The sequence below is a fragment of the Myxine glutinosa genome, chromosome 7 (genome assembly GCF_964187855.1).
Source record: "Myxine glutinosa chromosome 7, kmMyxGlut1.1, whole genome shotgun sequence".
In the NCBI taxonomy this organism is placed as follows: Eukaryota; Metazoa; Chordata; class Myxini; order Myxiniformes; family Myxinidae; genus Myxine; species Myxine glutinosa.
This window is the reverse complement of record NC_136267.1, coordinates 28,747,572-28,774,550: the sequence shown is the minus strand read 5'-3', so window position 1 is coordinate 28,774,550 and position 26,979 is coordinate 28,747,572. Positions and strand designations below refer to the sequence as shown.

Here is a 26,979-nt window from a genome sequence, read left to right as displayed (position 1 = left end):
GTGACAAAAAAAAATCTCAATTCAATTCATTTTAAATTCAGTCTGTAACACGACAAAATGTGAAATACTAAAGGGGTGTGAGTACTTTCTGAAGACACTGTATGCAATCCTCTTATGTTCCATGTTGATGCTTTTGGCCTAAATGTAACTTCCAAATGTCGCAAAGTTCATTTTAAGTGAATGCTGAGGTCAGTTTTTTAATCCCCGGGGTTGATTTAGGGGCAGCCATCATTATTTATTTTTTAAATCACATTTGGAAGCTTATCTTCATTGCTTTCATGAGGGATGGACCCGGTGGCTGCCATAGCTAGTCTGACATAGACAGATGCGAAGCTAGTTAGAAATATTTAAAATGCTGCACTTGGCATCTCGTATGATTTTTTTCAAGTTTCATGCTTTTATCTTCAAATGCACGATGGTTTCACAAATTTGCTGGACTACAACATTTGCTTTGAATCGAGAACTTTCTTCTTGGTCTTATTGCTTGTGATATTCATGGATGTGATGGGTGTCAGTCATGGTGGTCCTTTTGACCATCGTGTTGCCATCTTCATGATGACCATGCTGTTATTGCATTTAAATGCAAGACTCAAAGGATAAATCTTTATCCTTCACTGTCAAATGTTACCAATACAGCATAGTCGTGTGTGGGAACCTCTGCCATGCTGTCAAGAAAATATTTGACTTGGTATGAGATTTTCTTTCCCCCGATGTATAATTTAATCTAGGACACATGGGCCAGCAAGGTCCTTTTGCTGCTGAATTATATTGTTGCCTCTTTCGCTTACACTGCTCGCCCTCCTTTTCCACTCCTACCTTTTGGCTTCAGCACAACCTGATATTTATGTTCAGCATCATTTGGTCTTTTCCCCTCATGCTTTCGTCTCCTGGAAAGCAAATCCAACGGAAGGAAATCTCATTTCCTTTCACAAAGCCCGAAACAAGTGTGTGTCCACCCTCAGGAGAGCCAGGAAACAATATCCCTCCGTTCTCAGGACCGAACTCTCTTATCTGTCTCCCTCTTCCAAATCCTGGTGGCATCTGGTCAAATCTGTTTCTGGTGTTTGCTCCCCCTCCATCCCCTCCCTCACCTCAAACGGCCACACGGCTGAGTCCGCACGTGAAAAAGCTGAATGCCTCAACTCTGTGTTTGCCTCTAAATATTGTGTCCCAAACCCATCCCTCTCTGTACCCACCGTACCCAGTCGTACCCAGCTGCTCCTGGACTCTGTGTCCTTTCCTCCTGACAAGGTGGAAAAGTTTCTGTCAACCCTCGACTCTGATTCTGCAACTGGACCTGACGGCATCAGCCCATGGGTCCTAAAATCCTGTTCTTCCGCTCTTTCACTCCCTCTCTCTGTTCTCTTCACCCTCTCTTTTGCTCAAGGTCATCTGCCATCTGCTTGGAAATCTGCCAACATCACCGCTTTGCACAAAAAAGGTGCAAAAACAGATCCCAGCAACTACAGACCAATCAGCCTTCTCCCAATTATCAGCAAAGTCATGGAATCCATCATTGCTTCAGATATGAAATCTTTCCTCTTCTCCAATGGCTTGATCTCTGATCATCAATTTGGTTTCAGACCTGGTCACTCTACTCTGGACATGCTGCTTCTACTTTCTCAACAATGGATGGAGGTCCTCAATGCCAAACAGGAAATTAGAGCTGTCTCCCTTGACATATCACGTGCCTTCGATACGGTCTGGCACCCCACTCTGCTCACCAAACTCTCCTCTTTTGGTATCCATGGAAATCTCCACGCATGGCTGGCGGACTTCCTCTCTAGTCGTAGTCAACGTGTGGCCCTGAATGGGTTTCTCTCATCTCCTCTTCCTGTTCAGGCTGGAGTTCCCCAAGGCAGTGTTCTGGGCCCTGTGCTTTTTCTGGTCTTCATCAATGATCTCTCTGACTCTCTTGAAAATCCCCTCTATCTTCTTGCTGATGACTCTACTCTCTGTCGCTCCATTCTTCATCCCTCAGATCGGCAGTCTGCAGCCTCCTCACTCTCTGCAGACCTGGAAAAAAATCACAGACTGGGCAAACAAATGGAACATGTCTTTCAATCCTGACAAATCTCACACTCTTACGATGTCTCTCCGAAAAGACCGACTGGACAACCCTCCCATCCACTTTCTGAATAATCCTCTCCAAGAAGTTCTGTCACTCAAGCTTTTGGGTCTCACTATCTGCCATGATCTTTCCTGGGAAAACCACATTTCAAATCTGGCCTCCAAAGCCAGGCGCCGACTGGGCATCCTCCGTCGTGCGAAGTCCTTCCTTGGCACACCTGAGCTCCTCACCACATACAAGGCTTTCATCCGCAGCTCAAGGGAATACTGCTCTCCCCTCTGGGCTGGTGCTCCTGCCTCACACCTAGCTCGTCTTCACGCTGTTGAAACCAAAGCATTCAGAATCATTGGAATCTCCCGCGATGAAGCTAACTCCAAGGGCCTCTCAGTCACTCACCGCAGGCAGGTTGGTGGTCTTTACGTCTTCTACCGACTCCTCTCCGGCCTTTCCCCCCCCCCCCCCCCAAGCTCTCTCTGGGCTCTGTCCTGCAAATATTCGTACAGGTCGCACAAGATCTGCCTGCAACCCTCTTATGGTTAAACTGCCAAAATCAAGACTCTGCTCACGTTCACTCCTTCATGCCTCTTTTCTCCCGCCTCTGGAACAAACTCCCTCACTCTCTTCAATCCCACTCCACCCTCCAGGTCTTTAAAACAGCTGTTCACCACCATCTCTTATCTTCCCCCATCCAAAACTTTGATCTTTTCTACCCTCGCTAATTTCACCCCAATTCCACTTTTTTGAAATACCAACTTCTGTCCTGGAAGTCCTTGGTGTCCTTGTGTTTTATACTTCTCCCACCCCCCCCCCCCCCTTCCCACGCCTCCTCCCCCCAAGCCCTCTCCCTCCCACACATCTCCCTGCTCTCAAATGTTGTGTTTGTGTGCTTCCCCTTCTCTCCCCATCTTGTCTTCCGCTCCCTCTTTTTATATATTTTGTTTGTGTGGTTGATTTGTTTGTGAAGTAAATGTTAGCTCTTTCACGAGCCTCGATTCAGTATACAAAAAAAATAAAAATGCCATTCAGCTTCAGCATCACCTGTCTTGTAGTTTCTGGTCATCCCCATGCTTTTAAAACAAACATAGGGGCAATACCCCTGGCGCTCACCTGGTAGAATAAACAGTATACGACACTGACTAAAGGTGTTTTAAACCAATTTGAATGGTTTCTAGAAGATAGGGCAGCATGTGGAATCATGCTAATATAATCATAAGACTTTAAACAAACAAACAAACAAACAAAAAAAAACCTATTTTGCCCCTCATTGGCCGATTTTTTTTAATGCTCTGAACAAACTTTGGTACAATACTGGTGATTAAGGTTGTGGTCAAGTTTCATCAGAATTGCATGTGTATATTCTGAGACAAAAAGCAAATACCTATTTTGGGGGGCACACCCCCCAAACATCCCCTCAGGGCCTGATTTTTTAAATACCGTGAACAAACTTTGGTACATCATGGGTGATGAAGGTTGTGGTCAAGTTTTATCGAAATATTGTGTGTAGTTTCAGAGGAAAAAGTAAATTCCTATTTTGGGGGGTCAAACCTGGATGCACTTTGACCCCCAGTAGACCCCATTAGACCCAGATTATTTTTTTTATGCCGTGAACAAACTTTATTCACAACACAACAAATATCATTTGTGCCAAATTTGTTCGCAATCCCATCAGCAGTTTCGGGGAAGAAGTTTCAAGTGTTAACGGACTGACGGACGTATGGATGGACAACGCACCATCGCATAGGTTCTCCTAAACTCCGTTCCAGATGAGCTAAGAACTGGGGGATATTGTAATTGGCTCTGTCTGTCTGTCCATCAACTTGTCACGCTATCTCCTCAATGGTTGGGCAGAAACTCACCAAATCTGATAGTTATGATCACCACATGGCACAAAGGTGCAAGAGTAGTGGAATTTTGGCCCCGCCACTCGGTTGAATACCGGTACAGAAAAATGCAATTATGGGCACTTGTTTTAAACATTTAAAAATAAAACTTTGTATATGCAATCAACATTGGGGGACACATGAAATATGTAACGTTTTTTGGATTTGACCTCTGGGACATGCCCCAGGCGGTGGAGACTTGGGGTCACGGGTCAAAACGGACATTTTTTTCATTTCAAAATCTGATAGTGTCATTCCTGGTGGAACTTTTTGCCATCTTTCAACTACTTTTGGTGGGAATGATGGGGATTTGCGATGGTGCACAAACAACGTCGCTCTCGTATTTGATATACTAGTACAGCCTCTCACTATGGGAGCGGCAGGGGGTCATGCTGTTATCCTTATTATTATTGCCAATTATTGTTACGATTACTTGTGTTAGATCAGGTCATTGAAAAGATCAGACCATGACTCACCATTCTAAACTCCCTATAATAAAATTTACTTTCATGAGGATGTCGGGGAGAGGAGGAGGGCAATATCACAAGTCACAAATCCCTTGGGGAGTGTGGATATTGTTTCATAATATAATTAATATTATGCTATTATCATAAGTGTTGTTATTACTTTTTAATGAGAAACGGCTTTGGAAAAATGCCACGAAAAACGCCTTGGACGAACTCCACAGAAGCGGCAGGAAGGGTCGTGTTAATAACCCTTGTGGGATATATAGACTACAGTAGAGCTATGATCTGGTGCGTTCGTCGACGTGATAAGGAACGACCGATGTCCGGATTCTTCCAAACTTCTTTCAGTTTAGTGTTAAACTGCATTAGCGACTGTTTAAAAAGGTAATCAAAAGTGTTTGTGGTTTGTAATATTTTTACTTCTGGTAGAGGCCGTTGGCCCATTTCTCCCACGAAAATGGCACGACAAGCTATTTATAAACGTTAACACAGCATTTGTTCACGGAGCAAACATCCCTTGGGGAGGTGGGATATTATTAGTATTAATATTATTTTGTAATAACATTAATATTATAATATTATCATTTTTTGTTAGAAATTCCCTTGAAAAACGCCACTCTAGAGCTATCTTAACACAGACATACACCTCAACACGCAGCCCCATTGGCGGGGAAAACCTTATTGGAGGAGAAAACCCCCTTGGGGAAGGGTGGCAAATGAATTCGCTACAGCCTTCATTGTGTGACCCTTAGTCCTTCTGTCAAGTTTGATTGAGATTGGATAAGTAACAACCGAATGTATCACGGTCAAAAATCTTCAGACATACAGACAGGCACTAAATTGCATATTTTTGTGTGATTATGATGATGATCATTGATTTCACCTCAGAATGCTTCCTTTTTATTGGTCCATGTGCTGCGCCTTTACTACCCAGTCTCAAATCAGGCAAAGCTGACAAATGCAAAGCTGCCCTTGTTGTCGCACTCTATTTTGTTGTTTGCATGTTTGTATGTATGCGAAAGATGATGGGAATAGAGCCTGTGATTGATGCTGTGAAGAGGAACAGGTTGAGATGGTTTGGTCATGTGTGGAGGAGATGCAGAAAATAGGGCAAAATGGAGAAGATTGTCATGGTGGACCGCAAGGCTAACCCCCGCTCTAGCAGGGAAAATGGCCTTAAAATGCCTGTTGTTGTTGTTGTTGTATGTTTGTCCATTCCCTTATATCTCGTATATGAGGTTATACGTATATATCCATGTCTTGTATACAGGTGGAAATTTAATCTACTCGAGCACATTCACCATACTATCCTTAACACATTCTAGCTTTGGTAAACCCACCTCCTTTTCAAGTAACAATACATTATGTATCTCACTGACATTATCATGCATAGAGACTCGTGTTCTGCTGCACCATTAAGTAATAATGATCTTTTTCTGAGTGAGGATTTTGATCTGAGGAGTGGGGGTCGGAGTGGGGTAGGGGTGCAGCACCATAAGTGTGAAGTGATAATTGGAGGCCGCAATCCCTTGAGAAATAAAAATAATAATTATGTTTGAATAATTAATGGGGGAAGGGGGATAATGATGAAAAAATTGAGTTAATAGCTTCAATAAAGTTTGAGATTTAAGGGGAGAATTTGGAATCAACGGAAGGGTACCTAAACTAGTTACTTTATTTAAATTATTTTGAACAAACTTTTCAGGGATAGTATAGACCCCAGGGGTAGAATAGAGGGGTGGGGGTGGGGTTGCAGGTTTGGGGAAGGGGTGGGAATTGTGTGAGTGGTCTTGAGAACAGTGGGGCATAACACGTGGACCCCTCTCTCTTTTGCCACTTGGTTCTTTTTCAACCTCTCCAGCATTATGTTTCTCCTTCCTATATATTGACATGTTCTTCAACTATGCCATCAGTCATCCTGAGCTGTGCAGGATTCTCAATATGAAACTTTCCCCTTTGTTGTAAGGTGTGGTGGTGCAATGCTTTCATTGGAATCCACACCTTCTAATCCCGGTGAAGAAGCTTTGCCCATGCCTAAAGGAGATACAGTAGCAACAATGTTCAATGGAAAAATGTCCTGTGAGGCCATGATCATTCTGCCATTTCAGGTTTTGCCCAAATATGCTCAGTGAGAAAAGCCTGAATGCTGGTGACGAGCCCCACCTGCTAGAGAGGCTTTTCCTGGGGCAGAGATCAGCGCCTGACCTCAGGACTCCAATGCTGAGCCCAGGGCCCCAGCGGAATATCTATCGGGAGGTGCTGGATGAACCACATTGTTGCATCACAGACAGGGTGAGCATTGTACCTTATATTTAAAATTGTATCTTTTTCACACTTGTACAGTTGCTCATCGTTTCGAGAATGTTGAATCAAACATGAATTTGCTCTCTGTACCATTCTTTCTCCCCTTTTCTTTATTCGAATAAAATAGGATATACAGTATACACACAGATATATGCGAGCACATTCCGGTACATAAATACACACGCACACACACATGCACGAACACACACACACACACGACACATCAACACAAGTGGCTTGCTTGGATGTTTTGCAAGACTAATATGGTAAAGTCGCAGTAAAGTTGGAGAAATTATCATGATTTGGTTGTGTGTTTCAGTAGTTAAAGGGCAAGAGTGCTGGAATGGTCAGTGAGAGATCTTGGTCCAGTTGCAATAATTTCTTCACACCGGTCTTACACATGAATATATCCCTGTTTTATTGTTATATATATATATATATATATATATCAAATGAATCCATTTTTAGTTCTCCAACCTTTAATGAGCAAACAAACAACTGCTCGACGTTTCGATCAGCAACACGGACAAACGTGCATCCACTGACCTTTCTCAAGAGTAAAGCAAAACAACTCTATACCCTCCCTTATATAAGAGAAAAAGGGGATGGGGACACTGAACTACCAATCAATGCCCTTCTGGAACAACTCGTGCCATTCAAATTTAAACCGTACATCAAAACCGTTGCACCACTGAAACCACACCTTGGATGTCACATCAAAACAACCGTTAAATCACACGTTGAATCAAACAAAACGTAGCATCATTCAAATAAATCAATGAAAAATAAACAACATGATTAGTAATAATTTATGTTTGGTGACGCAGTTTCCCTGATATGTTTCCGCATGAGAGGGCCAAAAGCGAGTGGTAAATCCAACACCTCCTCTGTGAGCGACACCACAGACTCCTCCACATGCCATGCCTCCAAAATCCTCCTTTTTCGTTTACTGGGGGGTTTTTTTTTTTTTGTATACAGAGTCGAGGCTCGTGAAAGAGCTAACATTTATCAAACAAACAAATCAAACAAACAAGCAAACAAGTATATAAAAAGGGGAGTGGTCGACAAGATGGGGAGAGAAGGGGAGGAAGCACACAAACACAACATTTGAGAGCAGGACATCGGGAGATGTGTGGGAGGGAGAGGGCCTAGGGGGAGGCAGGACAGGTATAAAACGCAAGGACACCAAGGACATCCAGGAAAGAAGTCGGCACCTCAAAAAGTGGATTTGGGGTGAAATTAGCGGGGGTAGAAAAGATCAAGGTTTTGGATTGGGGAAGATAAGAGATGGTGGTGAACAGCCGTTTTAAAGACCTGGAGGAGGAGTGGGATGAAGAGAGTGAGGGAGTTTGTTCCAGAGGCGGGAGAAAAGAGGAATGAAGGAGTGAAGGTGAGCAGAGAGTCTTGATTTTGGCAGTTTAACCATAAGAGGGTTGCAGGCAGATCTTGTGCGACCTGTAGGAATATTTGGGGGACAGAGCCCAGAGAGAGCTGGGGGAGCAAGGCCGGAGAGGAGTCGGTAGAAGACGGAAAGACCACCAACCTGCCTGCGGTGAGTAAGTGAAAGGCCCTCGGAGATAGCGTCATCGTGGGAGATTCCAATGATTCTGAATGCTTTGGTTTCAACAGCATGAAGACGAGCTAGGTGTGAGGCAGGAGCACCAGCCCAGAGGGGAGAGCAGTACTCCATTGAGCTGCGGATGAAAGCCTTGTATGTGGTGAGGAGCTCAGGTGTGCCAAGGAAGGACTTCGCACGACGGAGGATGCCCAGTCGGCGACTGGCTTTGGAGGCCAGCTTGGAAATGTGGTTTTCCCAGGAAAGATCATAGCAGATAGTGAGACCCAAAAGCTTGAGTGACAGAACTTCTTGGAGAGGATTATTCAGAAAGTAGATGGGAGGGTTGTCCAGTCGGTCTTTTCGGAGAGACATCGTAAGAGTGTGAGATTTGTCAGGATTGAAAGACATGTTCCACTTGTTTGCCCAGTCTGTGATTTTGTCCAGGTCTGCAGAGAGTGAGGAGGCTGCAGACTGCCGATCTGAGGGATGAGGAATGGAGCGGCAGAGAGTGGAGTCATCAGCAAAGCGATATAGAGGATTTTCAAGAGAGTCAGACAGATCATTGATGAAGACCAGAAAAAGCACAGGGCCCAGAACACTGCCTTGGGGAACTCCAGCCTGAACAGGAAGAGGAGATGAGAGAAACCCATTCAGGGCCACACGTTGACTACGACTAGAGAGGAAGTCCGCCAGCCATGCGTGGAGATTTCCATGGATACCAAAGGAGGAGAGTTTGGTGAGCAGAGCGGGGTGCCAGACCGTATCGAAGGCACGTGATATGTCGAGGGAGACAGCTCTAATTTCCTGCTTGGCATTGAGGACCTCCATCCATTGTTGAGACAGCAGAAGCAGCATGTCCAGAGTAGAGTGACCTGGTCTGAAACCAAATTGATGATCAGAGATCAACCCATTTGAGAAGAGGAAACATTTCATATCCGAAGCAATGATGGATTCCATGACTTTGCTGATAATTGGGAGAAGGCTGATTGGTCTGTAGTTGCTAGTATCTGTTTTTGCACCTTTTTTGTGCAAAGCGGTGATGTTGGCTGATTTCCAAGCAGATAGCAGTTGACCTTGAGCAAAAGAGAGGGTGAAGAGAACAGAGAGAGGAAGTGAAAGAGCAGAAGAACAGGATTTTAGGACCCGTGGGCTGATGCCGTCTGGTCCAGTTGCAGAATCAGAGTCGAGGGTTGACCGAAACTTTTCCACCTTGTCAGGAGGAAAGGACACAGAGTCCAGGAGCAGCTGGGTACGACTGGGTACGGTGGGTACAGAGAGGGATGGGTTTGGGACACAAGATTTAGGGGTAAACACAGAGTTGAGGCATTCAGCTTTTTCACGTGCGGAGTCAGCTGTGTAGCCGTTTGAAGTAAGGGAGGGGATGGAGGGGGAACAAACACCAGAAACAGATTTGACCAGACGCCACCAGGATTTGGAAGAGGGAGACAGATAAGAGAGTTTGGTCTTGAGAACGGAGAGATATTGTTTCCTGGCTCTCCTGAGGGTGGACACACACTTGTTTCGGGCTTTGTGAAAGGAAATGAGATTTCCTTCCGTTGGATTTGCTTTCCAGGAGACGAAGGCAAGTTGTTTCTGGGTAACAGCCTTTTGGGGTTGCCCCAAAATGGTGTTATTTTGTTCTGGTTCTCTTCTGCCATGATGCTACAATGGAATCATTGCTTACAAAACATGTCTTCAACAATCTAAATTGTCTATAGTTGCTTTATCTTCACTTAAAAGTGACCAGCAGATTAAGTGTATTCGATTTTAATTTGATATGGATATGGTCTTCTTTATTTCCCATCCGCAGTTTTTTATTTTTGTTTTTTTTTGTGTACTAGATCGAGGTTCATGTAAGAGCTAATATCAATCAAAAAAAAAACCGACACACAAAACGTATAATAAAGGGAGCAGGAGACAAGATGGGGGGAGAGAGGGAAGCACACAAGTACAACAGCAGAGAACAGGGACATCGGGAGATCTGTGGGAGGGAGAGGAAGCATGGGAAGGAGGAGGCATGGGAAGCAGTTCTTAACAGCTTAACAGCTGTTAAAACAGCTGTTCACCACCATCTCTTATCTTCCCCCATCCATAACCTTGATCTTTTCTACCCCCACTAATTCACCCCAGATCCACCTTGTTTGAAATTCCAACTTATTTCCTGGAAATCCTGGCAGTGTCCATATGTTTATACCTCTCCCACCCCCCCCCCCCCCCTTCACATGCCTCCCCCCCTTCACATGCCTCCCCCCTTCACATGCCTCCCCCCCAAAGCCCTCTCCCTCCCACAGATCTCTCGATGTCTCCATGTCTCTCGGTCCCTGCTCTCAAATGTTGTGTTTGTGTCCTTCCCCCTCTCTCCCCATCTTGTCTACCGCTCCCGATGTTATTTGTTTTATGTGTCTGTTTGTCTTTCTGTGTGATTAATTTTCGCTCTTTCACGAGCCTCGATCTTGTATACAAAAAAAAAAAAAAAAAAAAAAAAAAAAAAAAAGCAGTTTATATTTGAGTGCGGTTTATACACGAGTTTGTCTTTCAAAATTATCAATACTTGGGGAGTGCGGCTTATACACGATGCGGTTTATAATTGGAAAATTACGGTAATTGTCTTTGCCGGTATTCATTTACTTGGCAAAGACAATCATTGGGAACATATGTATATATTTACAATGAATTGTTACATTTGTCTGTTAGCTGTTTAATCGTGGTGTCCCTGGTGGTTTGGAGAAAAATAAAGAATTCTCAAAGCTCGAAAGTGGGGCACCATTGGTCTGTGCCTTAGGCAATATTATTCCTTATTCGCATTACCTCAGTTTCTAATTTGCCACCGCAATTAACCCTCGCCATCAGCTGCTCCTCTTTCCAGGCTAATTGCAATCCTGCTGACTCTCCTTAGTGGTGCTATGTCAGATGGTACGCCTTTCCATAAATCCAGTATTTTCCTTTAATGTATTACTTGGATGTGCTGAGGTTCCAAAATAGTTTGCATGGTTGCTGCAATATTGCCAAGATTACAAAAAGTCATTCGTTTTACATTTGAAACAATTTTCTAATTTTCTTTCTTTCTAAGCTCTGTGGGGCTGAAGAACACGTTTGAACGTTTTGAACTTAACAAGGCTGATGATTATTAATAATTTGATAAGACCTTATGTGTCAAAAGGTCTTCCCTTTTAAGTTGCAATGAAATAGCCTCAAGCTTGCGTGTGAATCAAAAACCAGAATTCTCAAAGCTTTAAGGTGGGCCACCATTGCTCTGTGCTGAAGCTAATTAACACTTGTTTTGTTATTCTGGTTTCAAACACGCCACCTCAATTAACCCTTGCCCTCAGCATGCTGCTTCTTTGAGGCCCACTCCTATACTGCTTGCTTTTTTTATTCCTGCCTGGCTGCCTGGTACTTTTTCATGAATCCAATATCTTCCTTGAAATTGCTTGGTTGGTGGAAGACCGAAAATATTGTTGTGGATATGAGGACTGTATTTTTTTTTTTTGTGTGCTTTATTATTATTATTGTTTATTCTGCGCCTCCTGCCTCCGGAGTTGTGTAAAGATAAAAAGGGCGTCTCGGTAGTTATTCCATGAAACACCACATTGCAGGACCCGATAAAACCATTGTTCAGTAGCTTATATCTTATTATGTGTTTTAGAGTAAGGCCTTGTCTTCCATTAAAATGACACTCCATTGCACCGAGTAAAAGAGATAAATTCCCTTCATTCCCATTCCCAAAAACCTCCATTTCCCCTTTCGTAATGGCCAAGCCTCAATTTGGCAATTACATCCCCTCCAAAGCTGCCATTGACCACGAGGCAGGGTTGGGGAAGAAAGGCGGGTCTCCACCTCGTCATAGAGGGGAGGAGTAAGTCGGCCCCGCTCATCCAACCCAGAACGAGGGGTTTGGCTTGAGAGGGCGGAGAGAGAATGCTTGGGGGAGGTTCGCAAAGGGTGAAGGGTGGGGCCTATATAACCCGCCGTGGGGACGCTCCCAAAAAGGAGACAAGCAGATGAGTCCAGGAGAGTTGCAAAAAGGTCCAAGGCTGAGCTGAGCTGCGTGGTGAGGTGCAAAGGAAAGAGCTGGGTCGTCAGAGCAGAGCTGAGTTGGTGAGGTCCAAAAGCAGAGGTCATCCAGGGAAGCGCAAAAGCCTGCTATTCGTCACCTTGCTCACCAGCGGCAGCGTCTACAGCAGCAGCAGCAACAACGCTCGCCAGCCGCTCAGGGGCCTGGACGGCAGTTCGGAGCAGGGCCGCGAAGGAACGGCGGCTGCAGAACGGGCGGATCGTGCTGCCGGACCCAGTGGACTTTCCTCTCCTTACAGTCAATCCACTCTGCAATTCCCCGCGTGAGTCTGTGTCTTCGTTTGTTCTGTCCTGGGTATTAAGTAAGCTGTTAGATAAGCTAGTAATTTGCACTGTGTCGCCTGCGTCTCATGTCCCCTGTAAATAATCGTGACTGTTCTTCTTGCTTGTGTATGTGTACATAATAAACCCCGTTACTCTTCTGTACATCTTCTTCTTCCTCTTTGCATTCGGTCGCTTTAGAGTTTTCCAGATTGAGTATCTGTGGCGCGATACGGCCAACGTTTGGGTGAATCGGGTTTAGTCGGGGAACAACTGTTCGGCCGCGGTTACACCACCGCTCGGTAAAAAATAACATCTAATCCGCGGACCGTAACAAATTGGTAGTCAGGAGTTGGGATTCGAACCTGGGACTAAATTTATTTAGCCCAAATTTTGGAACACCAATTGTACTATTGGCGGTAACAAATTGGTGTCGGGGAGTGAGATACGAGGCCCGAACCAAATTTTTAAAACAGCTAGAAAAAATTTGGTCAAAATTTGGAACCACCGAAATTTGTGTTGTTTTAAAGCAAAACCCGAATTTTGAAATCGCGCCATGGCTGGTCAAGGCGATCGGATGCAGATGGGTGAGCTAGAGGAGGGGTTAGGAGTAACCCAGGACTTCGGGGTAATGTATATGGAGGAGGTGGTTGAGGGGGTATCAGGCGCACAAGATGGCGTCCTCGCGCACGTGGGTGTAGCGGCACCAAATTTTGCCGCGCCCGTGACTGTAGCAGCACCAAACTGCGCTGCGCACGTGGTCGCGGCAGCCGAGCCAGAGATGCCAGAGTACATGCGAGTCTTTATGATTCAAATGATGGCAAAAATGGATGCTCAGGGGGAGTGATTGGAAGCCAAAATGGGGAACCGGATGGATGCTCAGGGTGAGCGATTGGAGGGCCAAATGGGAGACCAAATTGGAGGTTTGAAAAACAGTATGGGGGTAATGAGGGACGAAGCGAGGGCCGATAGTGAGCGATGGGGGGCAAAATGGGAGAAATGGGGGAACGGCTAGAAGCTAAATTTGAGGGGCTAGACAATAATTTAAAGGGATTAGACAAGAAATTTGAGGGGTTACACAATGGGATAGAAGGGGTGAAACATGGGTTAACGGGGGTGGAAAATAGAATGGCTGCCCAGGAGAATCAGATAGAGGGGGTGAAAAATGGGTTAATGGGGTTAGAAAATAGGATGGAAGGCAAATTGCGGGAAATAGGGGAGCAATCCGCCCAAGAAATTAAACAAATGGGAGAGCAGATAGAGGAGGTGAAAATCGGAGTAGAAACCAAACTGGATGCTCAGAGGGATGAATTGGGACAGATGAGGGTGGCATCTACAAAAGAGAGGGAGGAGATGAAAGAGGAGATACGGCGAGGTGTAAGTGAGGAGGTCTCGGGGGTATGCGAGGAGGTAAAGCGAGGTGAAAAGCGTATGGAGAAAGAAGTGAGGAATAATACGGCGAGGTTACAAGGGGGAATAGAGGGTCTGACGAGGGGAGTAGAACAGCTGACAGTGGGACAAAAGGAACTAGTGGACCAAGTGGAAAAGAACACTGCAATAATCGGGGGGTTAAAAGCGACACAAAAAGACATTAAGAACGAATTAATAGCGACACAGAAGGAATGTCAGATGGTACAAGAGGGGTTGACGAAGAAGTTGGAAGAGGTGACAGAAGTAATGGAGACGAAGGACCGAGAGGTGAGGACGCACATAGAAACGGTTAAAGTGGCGTTAGAGGAAGAGATAGCGGGGGCGCACCGGGAGATGAAGGAGGTAAAGGAAAAATTAGAGGAGGTGGAAGAAGGGGTGAGTGAAATTAAGAAGAGACGAAGGGAAACTAAAAAGAAAATAAAGGAGGAGGTAATGGAATTGGTACAAGGTCTGTGCTCGAATCGTGATGATGTGCTCACTAACCAAATAAAGAGTTTGCAGGTGGTGAAGGAGGTGCGGAGACGAGGTGCCAAGGTGAGTGGCGATATACGTGGAAATGTAGATGATGTGAGGGGAGCTTCAGTCGGCTTGGGGGTTGAATTGGATCCGGGTGTTCGTGAGAGGCCGTTGGTGAAGTGTGCGACAGGTCTGGTGTGCGAAAGAGGAGGTGTGCGAGAATGTCCGACTCTGGGGTGTGTGAGGAAAAAGTGCGCGCCAAGGAGTGAGTGTGCTATCGAGAGTGAGTCAGTCGTAGCACGTGTGCGAGGGAGCACATGGAAGCGCGGTGTGGTGAGTGTTACGGAGGAAGTAACGGGAGAGTGTGCGCAAGAGAGTGCGCGAGAAAGGTGTGTAACGGACGGGTGCATGGGGAAAGAGTGCGCTGTCAAGAGTAAGGGAGAATGCACGCCTGTGGTGAGTGTTACAGAGGATGTAACGGGAGAGTGTGCGCAAGAGGGTGCGCGAGAAAGGTGTGTAACGGACAGGTGCGTGAGGAAAGAGTGCGCTGTCGAGAGTTAAGGGTGAGTGCGCTGTCAAGAGTGGAGGTGAGAGTAGTGAGAGTGACACGGAGCGTGAGTTGGTTGTGACAGGGGAGCGAGGATGTACACCTGGAATGGAAGGATGCACACCTGGAATGGTAGAGCATGTGTGGGAATGCACACTTGAGTTGGTAGTGAGGCACGTGGTTGGGTGTGCGAGTGAGAGCACACCTGTGATTGTCACAGAGGAGGTGACCGAGAAGGGGGCGCGAAGAGGTGTGTTGGTGAGGTGTGCGAGCGACGAGTGTGTGCAAAGGTGTTCGGTGGTCAGGTGTGTGACCAAGTATGTGAGCGGAATGAGTGTACCTGGGTGTGTAAGAGAAGGTGCAATGACAAGGAGCATGGGAACAGCTGGATATATGAGCAAGGAACGGGCTGCGGGGTGTAAGCATGCAGGCGAGGCATCGACGGGAACCGGGTTCGCGGTTAGAGCGACTTATAGCCGAATCGGGCCCTCGGTGCGTGCCGGGTTTCGCGTGCCACGAGGACCAGCGGGGATCCGAACCACGGCGGGTCCGAAAGGACCGCCGTACGTGATCCACGCTGGACCGCGCTTGGAACGGCCGCGTCCGTGCTCCGCTGGGCGGAGCGGGCAGCCCGATAGGAAGGGTCGTCATGGCGACCACTGTTTGTTGAGGCTTTCCGGCAGGTCGAGATCGGGCCATTGGATGGCTCTGTACCGAGGTGGTGCGTGGGATCTCGGCCCGGATAAACTTCCTTCCCTGCACCGAATGCCGGGCGTATCCAGCCGCCGGCACCAAAGAACCCGCATTCATTGCTCGGCTTTACGAAGCCGAGCTTTAGAAGTGAATTGGCGCACCGAGAGGATCTAGTAAGTAGACGGGTGATGAGGTTAGTGGTCTGGACCCGAAATTAGAAAAAACAAAATTTGATGATTGGCAAAGGATTGGCAGAGTGATGATTGGTAATGGTACAGTGATTGGCAGATGATTAGCAAATTTTTGATTGGCTGAAATTTGGTGAGCAAAATTGGTAGTGGAACGTCCCCGATGTGGTGGGATGGCAACTCTGTCATCCCTCACAAGGGGGGGCAAAGGAGCACTAGAGTTATGGGGTTTATGGCAGTGTAAGCTCGCCGAGGGAGGGTTTGGATAATGTGTAGGGCTCTAGAAGATTGACATTAGGTGACGTTAAGATTAGTTAGGGACAATGACACCTGTTGTGGGGACGCAGGTAGATTAGAGTGGATGATAATGACGAGGGAGCGCAATAGTTTAAAGGGGCAACTGGGAAGCGCGAGTTTCAGAGGGGAGTAGTTAGATGAGATGATGCCGTGTGAGTGATGGAGGTGTATTCGGAAGTGTATTGTGAAAAGTGTGTAAGGAACAGGTGTGATTGCACAGGTGTGCAACTGAACAGGTGTATGGAGCAGTGTTTGAGTGATGGTGATGGTGATGTGTGTTGTGTTGACCAACTGGTCCAGGAAGAGGAGGAGGGCGCAGGTGGCACCAGGTGTGAGTGCACAGGTGTGCAACAACAGGTATGAGGAACAGGTGTTTGGAATAAATGGTAGTGTGGAGTATATGGAGTATTGGAATGGATGGTCGTGGAGTGAGTATGGTGGAAACTAAGGAGTGGAGTGGATGGTGCGAAGCTGTGAATGGGGGAAGAGTGGACCCCCTTCACGAATACCCGGGGCGGGTAGTGTAAGTGTTAGGTAGAGGGTATAGGTAAATTGTGGTTGGATATTGGCATCTGTGGTGCGGGTGGAAGAATGATGTTTGGATGGGTGCATTAGTGTTGTGGAAATGGCTGGGCGTGTAGCCTGTTAGTGTGTGTAGTTGGTTTGGGCACTCCACCACTGTGAGGATGTCGGCCAGGTGAGGCCGCAGGTGGGCTCTGGGAGCCGTTAGGGTTGTTGTGGATGGGGCCCGAGGATCTGGAGGACGGACCCGGGTAGCCCAGTGCCAGAGGGCACCAAGGGGTGACAGAGCCAGGAGGGGCCTTCCCCAGTTAGTTAGGTTAGGGTGAGGAGCTAGGTAAGCTCGGGTGGCAACTACAGTGGTGGAGGTGTGCAGTAGGTAGACCTGCTGGGAGAGCTGCACGACCCAGCCCAGAAATTGTGCAAGGGCACCGGGAGATGAATCGGGGGAGTGAGACCCCAAATTGAGCAGCACCACAGTTTGGTCAATGGGAATTGGTTTTTAGAACCCATAGTGTAAGTAGCCAATGGATTGGCAGGGAGAGACCCCGGGTAGTGTAACGTGTGTTAAAGTCATTTAGAGGGTAGATAGGATGAAGGATCTCCTCGCACCATCTGCATCCACTCACCTGAGGTGACAGGTACTCCACACCATGCCATGTTTGATTATTTTTTGTGTGCAAATGTTTTGGATTGTGAGACGCATCATGACGTGGGTGTGACATAGTGCTTGATGTTCCATCTCTTCCTCCTTATGAGGATTGATGATGAATTTGTGATGGCAAATTTTGGATAGAGGGATTGTGGAGACGAATTTGGTATCAGGGAAATATGGGGAGACGTGACAGTAGCGACGAATTTGTAAAGGTGTAGATTTTGTAAATATGGGGTAAGGGCAAGGGTAGAGTAGGTGACAGGGGGGTGACGTACGGTAGGGACGAGCTTTCTCATTTCGCTCTCCGTACGCATTTCGCCTTGCATTGCCTTATTGATGTGTACCCTTGTGACCTTACCCCTCGCTCATTTGTCTTCCCCCTTTTGTCTCCCACATGACCTGTGCGCCATTGGGCGCCGAGGGGAGCGTGCGTGAGGCCTCCATTGTGCGCCCGGAACTCCCAGAACCAGCTGTCTGCATCGATGCACCACATTATGGACCACATGTCTGTGGCCGAGCACCACTGGTGGACCCCATGGGTTGGGGCATGGCCCCTCTGCTGGAACCGGCCATGAGGGCGCGAAATCTTGCTGGCGGACCTTGGCCACAGGGCACCGATGCCCCACAGGTGAACCACACTAGTCGGCCCTGTGGGCCATAAAAAAGAAAAAGAAAACGGACACGTTAGGTGCATTTTATTATCACAAATAGGCCGCCAGCAAAGAAAAGACAACATCTGGAAGAACAAATAATAATAGCCAGCAGAGGGAGCCGAAGAGCAAGAGATCACCTGCAGGGTTAGGGGTTGTTTGGTTATTTTTATTCATGAACATTGATGAACTATGATGACTGGGCACCGATTGGTGCCTGAGGGTGTATTGGTGCGTTTTTGGGTGCTTTCATGGTGCGTCGATGCAGAGCAGACTGTCTCCCCCCCCCCCCCCCCCCCCAGAAAGAACAATTACAGGTCCTGGGTTACGTTTTGTAAATAAAAGTAGCGTCAATTGTAAATAATGCTGCCCACCGTCAGTGTGTAGTTTGAAGACCATTCCGCAATTCGGTTAACTGTGGGCGTGAGTCTGTTAGGCAGGGTGCAATGGAGCAGCGGGACACATTTATTTATGTTTTAAAACTGTCGCACTCAGGGTCAGGTTAAAAGTAGAGGGAACTACACCTACGTGTCACACTAAATAAAAGTTGTAGGCCCGGGATGTGCCTAAGAGGAGGAGGGTGCAGTGTTGCGGATATGAGGACTGTATTTTTTTTTTTTGTGTGCTTTATTATTATTGTTGTTTATTCTGCGCCTCCTGCCTCCGGAGTTGTGTAAAGATAAAAAGGGCGTCTCGGTAGTTATTCCATGAAACACCACATTGCAGGACCCGATAAAACCCTTGTTCAGTAGCTTATATCTTATTATGTGTTTTAGAGTAAGGCCTTGTCTTCCATTAAAATGACACTCCATTGCACCGAGGAAAAGAGATAGATTCCCTTCATTCCCATTCCCAAAAACCTCCATTTCCCCTTTCGTAATGGCCAAGCCTCAATTTGGCAATTACATCCCCTCCAAAGCCGCCATTGACCACGAGGCAGGGTTGGGGAAGAAAGGCGGGTCTCCACCTCGTCATAGAGGGGAGGAGTAAGTCGGCCCCGCTCATCCAACCCAGAACGAGGGGTTTGGCTTGAGAGGGCGGAGAGAGAATGCTTGGGGGAGGTTCGCAAAGGGTGAAGGGCGGGGCCTATATAACCCGCCGTGGGGACGCTCCCAAAAAGGAGACAAGCAGATGAGTCCAGGAGAGTTGCAAAAAGGTCCAAGGCTGAGCTGAGCTGCGTGGTGAGGTGCAAAGGAAAGAGCTGGGTCGTCAGAGCAGAGCTGAGTTGTGAGGTCCAAAAGCAGAGGTCATCCAGGGAAGCGCAAAAGCCTGCTATTCGTCACCTTGCTCGCCAGCGGCAGCGTCTACAGCAGCAGCAGCAACAACGCTCGCCAGCCGCTCAGGGGCCTGGACGGCAGTTCGGAGCAGGGCCGCGAAGGAACGGCGGCTGCAGAACGGGCGGATCGTGCTGCCGGACCCAGTGGACTTTCCTCTCCTTCCAGTCAATCCACTCTGCAATTCCCCGTGTGAGTCTGTGTCTTCGTTTGTTCTGTCCTGGGTATTAAGTAAGCCTGTTAGATAAGCTAGTAATTTGCACTGTGTCGCCTGCGTCTCATGTCCCCTGTAAATAATCGTGACTGTTCTTCTTGCTTGTGTATGTGTACATAATAAACCCCGTTACTCTTCTGTATGTCTTCTTCTTCCTCTTTGCATTCGGTCGCTTTAGAGTTTTCCAGATTGAGTATCTGTGGCGCGATTCGGCCAACGTTTGGGTGAATCGGGTGAATCGGGTGAATCTGGTTCAGTCGGGGAACAACTGTTCGGCCGCGGTTACACCACCGCTCGGTAAAAAATAACATCTAATCCGCGGACCGTAACAATATTCATCATAATAAACTAAGCAACAAAGGATTTGAGTGTTTTTGTTGTTTTAAAATCATTTATTTGAGAAAACATCGGTAGTAACACCTCACTTAACACTGCCCCGTGTAACGCTGATTCTCTTTGTCCTGGATAATTTTTTCACTCAAAAAAAGAAAATTAAAAAAATCCATAATACGCTGCACTCGCCGAGTAAACACACTCATCGCCATTGTTTGTACTGTACGCACATGCTCTGAGCCAATCAGCGCTGTTTACTCCGCCTTCGTTTTGGAACAGGATGAGCCTCCTTCCATCTCATTTCCCACCGACACCTTGTTGGAGCAGAGTCGGAGTGACGGAAATTATTATTTTTGTCCTCCGTCGCTCCGCGGAGCGAAAGGGGGACTATGGTTTTCCCCTCCGTCCGTGTGTCCGTCCGTCCGTGTGGGCGTGCGTGCGGGTGTGCGTGCGTGCGTGCGTAAGCGAAGGACCGCATTCGAATTTGGTGTGTGGGTGCAACCCACGTCAAAATCGAAGATGGCCGCCACCACGTATGTCTGATGCCATGTATGTCTGAACCTTGTGAGCTGAATATCTTGAAAAATAAGCGAAGTACCAAGTTCTAATCTGGTGTGTGGGTGTATCTAGGCACAAGGAAGAACGCTATTGAAAATTGGGTCGCCACGTCAAAATCCAAGATGGCCGCCGCCATGTATTCTGAACCTTGTGAGATGAATATCTTGAAAAATAAGCGAAGTACCAACTTCTAATCTGGTGTATGGGTGTATCTAGGCACAAGGAAGAACGCTATTGAAAATTGGGTCGCCACGTCAAAATCGAAGATGGCCGCCACCATATATATGTCTGAACCTTGTGAGCGAAATATCTTGAAAAATAAGCGAAGTACCAACTTATAATCTGGTGTGTGGGTGTATCTAGGCATAAAGAAGAACCCTATTGAAAATTGGGTCGCCACGTCAAAATCCAAGATGGCCGCCGCCATGTATGTCTGAACCTTGTGAGCGGAATATCTTGAAAAATAAGCGAAGTACCAACTTATAATCTGATGTGTGGGTGTATCTAGGCATAAGGAAGAACGTTATTGAAAATTGGGTCGCCACGTCAAAATCCAAGATGGCCGCCTTGCGTCTTCCACTTTGTCAACTCGCATGACTTCACCGACGGGGGACCTTGGCGTAACGCTTGTTATTGATGTTTGTACGTATTTTATATTCTTGTTAATACTTACTAACGTTCTATATTAAACAAGACCGAAAGTCTAACAGCGGCGTAGTCCAGCTTGTTTGATACTTTAGTTGAAGAGTGTGACCTGGGTGGAGATACCAGCTAGCAAATAAGTATTAATTTTTTTTTGAAGTACTCTAAGTCTCTAAGCTGTCTGTCACCATGGAAGTGAAGAGATAGCATTGAGACACTGGTTTATTCTATATTTCAAGTCAACAATGAACCAACCATACACCGCTTCAATCTAGAAACTTTGAAATAACGACAAAGGGATTGCAGTGTTACAATTATATTTACTTTATTATTAGCATTAACGCTATTATTATTATTATTATTATTATTACGGAAAAAAATACTGTATTAAGAAACCTGGGCTCATTTGTCCGAAACAGCCTGAAGGTGAGCCATGAAGGCATGAAGCCTTAGGCCTTATACGTACTGTGTCGTTGGAATATCCGTAACACCGATGCTTTCGATATTTGATGATCATTTTAACAATCGGTTTGTTTGTGTTTCACACTGAATGAAAAAGGTAAAGGTAGAGCATGGCGATTGTGATATATGACAGGTTCGACGATAAGTTTGGCCTGAACTTCACAGGAATCAAAATGGCAGTGTGTGGAGTCAGCCGTCGTACGCCGTGATGACATCACAGACGTAATCACATCACATCACCCCTATCATGTGACCATATCCTCAGCTCTGATTTATTTGTGGACGTTTGAGGGGACATACATACATACATACATACATACATAAATACATACGGACAGACAAACACTGTTCTAGACGGCTTTGCCCTCTGGGCTACGCCGTAAAAAATATATTTTGTTTTTATTTATACTAGCAACGGTACCCGCCCTATGGGCGGGGCTTCAATTGGGAGGCCCAAATGAAAAGGCAAAATATCAGAAATTAAAGGCTTTTTTTATTTTAAACGATTCATATAAACATCCTTTATATCATATCACACGCAAATCATCAAATCACATCTAAACAGTATTTGTAGAATTTCAATAAAACTTCACTGTTCATATCGGTAAATATTATTCCATCGTGTTTCAAATCGTGATTTGGATGCGTGACTTTTTGGATGCGATTGATCACTTTCTGGCTGGAGTGGTCCAATGCAATGGTAGACTTTACCTTGAAGCTTCACCATGGGGCTGAATCCTGGCATGAAGTGCTCCTTGATTGCGATCGATGCCATGATCAAGGCATTGCTGAACTGGCGTATCTTCTCAATAAACTCCTTTCGGTCGAACAGAACTTTGAAATCTTCAGGGTAGGTCTCGAGCAGATTGATTGCAATTTTGCCCTGCTCACAGCAGAATCCAGGTCATTCGTCATTCCAGCAGTGGGCCTTGCAGAAGGGGCACTTACGTCCTGTATCATACAGACTTGGCAGCTTGTGACCTTGCTGCTTTGCTGGATAGTCAGCTTCCTCAAAGTGCTGGACATCAAACACTGCTCCAATCCTCCTCTTTTGCGTTAGAGTCACTTTAAGCTGGACTTTCCTAGCGCTCTGGTGTCGATCGGTGCAGCCATTTGTGCGGCACCCGGGAAAACAACATTGTCACAATGAGAACATCGTCACAATGAACGTTATGCGAACGCGAATGTTATGCGGGAGTCCAAACCTGAGGATGCTGGAGACTAAAGCTGAAATTGGGAAAACTAAATAGCCTATTTTACTCCTGGAGATCCCAGGATTATCCACCCAAAATATCGTTGCGATCGGTTCAGCAGTTTTTACGGTACCTTCAAACGGACAGACAGACAGACAGACAAACAGACAGACAGACGGACATTTGGTGAATTATAGTAAGATAATAATATGTTTACCATCTGTATTATTAATAGCACTATGACCAATTCCCATATGAAGCCCTCATATACCTCATGTGTAAGAAATGATGCTGTCAGGAACACTTTTCCATAGAAGCAATGGTAAAATGAATGACCTCTTTCGCACATTTTTGATTAGCGCTCTTTTCCAGAAATGCATCCTGAGCGCTAAGCGAGGTATTACTGCACCGAGTTTATGCTTGCACTTCATACAACGTGAAAACTAATTTTACGTAAGGTTTTTTAACCATTGACCTTTTTACCTCTGGAATGTAGTTTAAATCTAAGGAAAACAAGACCAAAAGTCTAACAGTGGCGTAGCCGGGCTTGTAAAATATTATAAACCACAAACACACTTGATTAGCTTTTTAAACAGTCACTACTGCTGTTTATGACATTAAACAAAGAAACTTGGAGGAATCCCGACATCCATGAGGTAAGTCTTACTTACAGAACTGAGCGATGATCGACTGTAATCTATACGAGTAACCCACATACGCACATACATACGAGTATCTACTGTAATGTATACCCCACAATCTATATAACCCACTTAGTGGCCAGATGGAAGCCAAACAGTTCAATCTTGGTTTCATCAGACCACAGAATTTTGTTTCTCACAGTCTGAGAGTCCTTCAGGTGCTTTATTGCAAACTCCAAGCGGGTTTTCATGTGTCTTTCACTGAGGAGAGGCTTATGTCTGGCCACTCTGCCATAAAGCCCAGATCGGTGGAGTGTTGCAGTGATGGGAATCCTTCTGGAAGTTTCTCCCATCTCCACCCAGGATCTCTGGAGCTCAGCCAGAGTGACCATCGGGTTATTGATCACCTCTCTTACCAAGGCCCTTCTCCCCCGATTGCTCAGTTTGGCCGGGCGGCCAGCTCTAGGAAGAGTCCTGGTTGTTCCAAACTTCTTCCATTTCAGAATTATGGAGGCCACTGTGCTCTTGGGAACCTTCAATGCAGCAGAATTTTTTTTGTCGACTTCCCCAGATCTGTGCCTCGACACAATCCTGTCTCTGAGCTCTGCAGGCAGTTCCTTCGACCTCATGGCTTGGTTTTTGCTCTGATATGCATTGTCAGCTGTGAGACATTATATAGACAGGTGTGTGCCTTTCCAAATCATGTCCAATCAATTGAATTTACCACAGGTGGACTCCAGTCAAGGTGTAGAAACAGCTCAAAGATGATCAAGAGAAATGGGAGGCACCTGAGCTAAATTTCAAGTGTCATAGCAAAGGGTCTGAATACTTATATCAATGTGATATTTCAGTTTTTTATTTTTAATAAATTTGCAAAACTTTCTAAAATTCTGTTTTCTCTTTGTCATTATGGGGTATTGAGTGTAGATTTATGAGGGAAAAAATGAATTTAAACGATTCAGCATAAGGCTGCAACATAACAAAATGTGAAAAAAGTGAAGGGGGCTAAATACTTTCTGAATGCACTGTATGACAGGTTCGACGATACGTTCGGCATGAACGGCATATAAATCAAAATGGCGATGCGTGGAGAGTCAGCCGCAGCACCGCCGTAATGACATCAGACGTAATCACATCACCCTGTCATGTGACCAGATTCTCAGCTCTGATTGGTATACGTTTGAGGGGACATACATACATACAGACGGACAAACACTGTTCTAGACGGCTCTGCCCGATGGGCTACGCCGTAAAAATAAAAGACAATGTATAACGGGTAATAAGCACATCCATGAAGTAAGGAGACTAATCGATTGTAAATGTGATATTGGACGAAAATTGGTTGAAACTGCATCTTAGCACATTGTTTAGTATTGTGGGATAATCACAATTGACTGTTTACAAAATAAGAATATGAGGTTAATTCTAGTTTGATGTGAACGTTTGTTATGATACAATGAAAAAGTACAGAAATGTTGAGGAAACGTCACCAATAATTAATTATCCCCTGCTACGTGGTCAACTCGTCCCATCGATGTGGTAGTGCCGAGCTGTTTGTTTTTGCCATTCACTCAAGCCCTGAATATATGGAATTTGAGATTAAAATTTTACAATAGTGAATCATTGCCATTCATACACACTGAGTTGCACGATGGAAAAGCCATCGATTGGTCACAGTTTTGCTAGTTTTTCAAAAAGGTGCATTTATTGATGGATTTGTGACATATGCCCAGACAGACTGCTCCTCCCTTTGAGGACTGGCAGCTGCCTGCTCTTGCTGAGATCCCTGGCCTTGTGGAGCAGACAGCACAGAAAAACATTGGTGTCGATGAGGGTGAGGAAATGGTTTCAGAAGGATCAGCCTGGATTGTGGATGTGGAGGGAAAGCCACGTGTGAAACACAAGTGGAGCTTCTGTACCCTCCTCCCAACTGACTTCCATCCAAGGCTGGTGAGTTCTCAGGTGGTGTGAGGTGTGCATGGAGCGTATAATAGTTGCAGATTAACGCTGCATGATACTTTGGAAAGCCAGATTGCTTTCACACCGGATTCTATGAGTCTACGGAACATTGAGTAGAGTGTCCACCCTGAGTCTGGGTGTTTGGCATTTTGAACCTGACCCCGGCAGAGCCATCCTCAGTCATTAAACAAGACAATTCTTTGTATGTATGTGAATATGTCCGATTTTCACCAGTACACTTGCCACAGTGCAAGTGCTTTACTGATGCTTGCTGTAGACAGGGGGGATTATCAACCGCAGCACAAAATATATTTGCCCTACATCTACCACTATCCCCCTTTCCCTCCCCCACCCCCTCCACACTTTCCCCCTACCCTCTCCCCTCGCCCCAAGGCTGCGCTCAAAGGGAGCGGGTGTTTGTAGTACTAGAGATTTAAAAACAAGTATATGTTTCTGCTTCCTTGCTTGATGTTCATCCACATGGATGAAGAAATTTCTCCTTCATTGCCCCCACTACAGTAGTAATATATGCGGTTTCATTTTTTTTAAATGATGGAATTACTGATACCCAGAGTTCTCTGTGAAGTTCTGTCACTTCCTCCAAGCTCAGCAGCTATGCTCTGTCCTGCGTGGTCTCATGTATTTGTATGCATGTGTGGAGGGAAATCAGGTGTCTTATTCCCCAAAGACCTCCGGCTCAAAGATCCGTTGAATCGTTTTATTTTAAAAACATCTATTTACAGCGCAAACTACCATCCTGTGCACATGGATGATAGGAGAGACAAACGTGTTGCCTGCCCGACATCATAGCTCGCTCTACTGACAGTCTCAAGAATCAGTCCTTTTATACCTCCATGATTTGAATAGGTGGGAGGGGAAGAACAAACACACATGAACCCATCCTCCACAGGTCGCATAAGCAAAACCATTCATTCCCATATGAGGGAGGGACACATCATCCCCCTCGGATTGTAATTTACAAACAGTTTATTGCGTCTTACTGTGATGTAGATAACTTCTACAGAGTTAACAATGTTTGTTCCATATCCACTACTGAGTTAATTTGACCTCTGCTGCAAAAGAAAGATATGCAGATTTGCAAAACAACAATCAGAGTGAGGTTGCATTTCAAGTTAATTAATCTTCAAATGTTAACAATGGTCAATTTGACCTCTTGAGGAGTCACAGAGTACGTATATGGGAACATTGCAATCAGTTTCAAGAATGCAGAGCATATGTTCATGCAGTTCATGCAGTTCATGCAAGTTCATGCAGATTAGACAAGCAGATGAGGTCTCAAAGTCCGACATTTCGGCGCCATTCAGAGTCTAATGTCCTTCAAAATAATTTATTTGAAAACATTCATTCAATATATATAAATATACACGTTTATATTTATAAGATTTCCTAAATCCTATTGTCATGTATTTCAACATTATACAGATTTTTTTAAATTTTTTTTTGTATACAGAGTCCAGGCTTGTGAAAGAGCTAACATTTATCAAACAGACAAATCAAACAAACAAGCAAACAAAGTATATAAAAAGGGGAGCGGTCGACAAGATGGGGAGAGAAGGGGAGGAAGCACACAAACACAACATTTGAGAGCAGGGACATCGGGAGATGAATTCATCATTGCGAATACATAATTC

At 45.7% G+C, this 26,979-nt stretch overlaps 1 protein-coding gene across 1 annotated transcript in view; it reads left to right on the top strand.

The window, feature by feature from the left end:
* Positions 1-26,979, top strand: part of LOC137431082 (CST complex subunit CTC1) — a 441,606-nt gene that overhangs the window by 378,166 nt on the left and 36,461 nt on the right. Inside the window, exons 10-11 of the mRNA XM_078782659.1 lie at positions 6,527-6,710; positions 25,106-25,318. Of these exons, the coding sequence (XP_078638785.1) occupies positions 6,527-6,710; positions 25,106-25,318 (397 nt within the window). The remainder of the gene's footprint in view (positions 1-6,526; positions 6,711-25,105; positions 25,319-26,979) is intronic.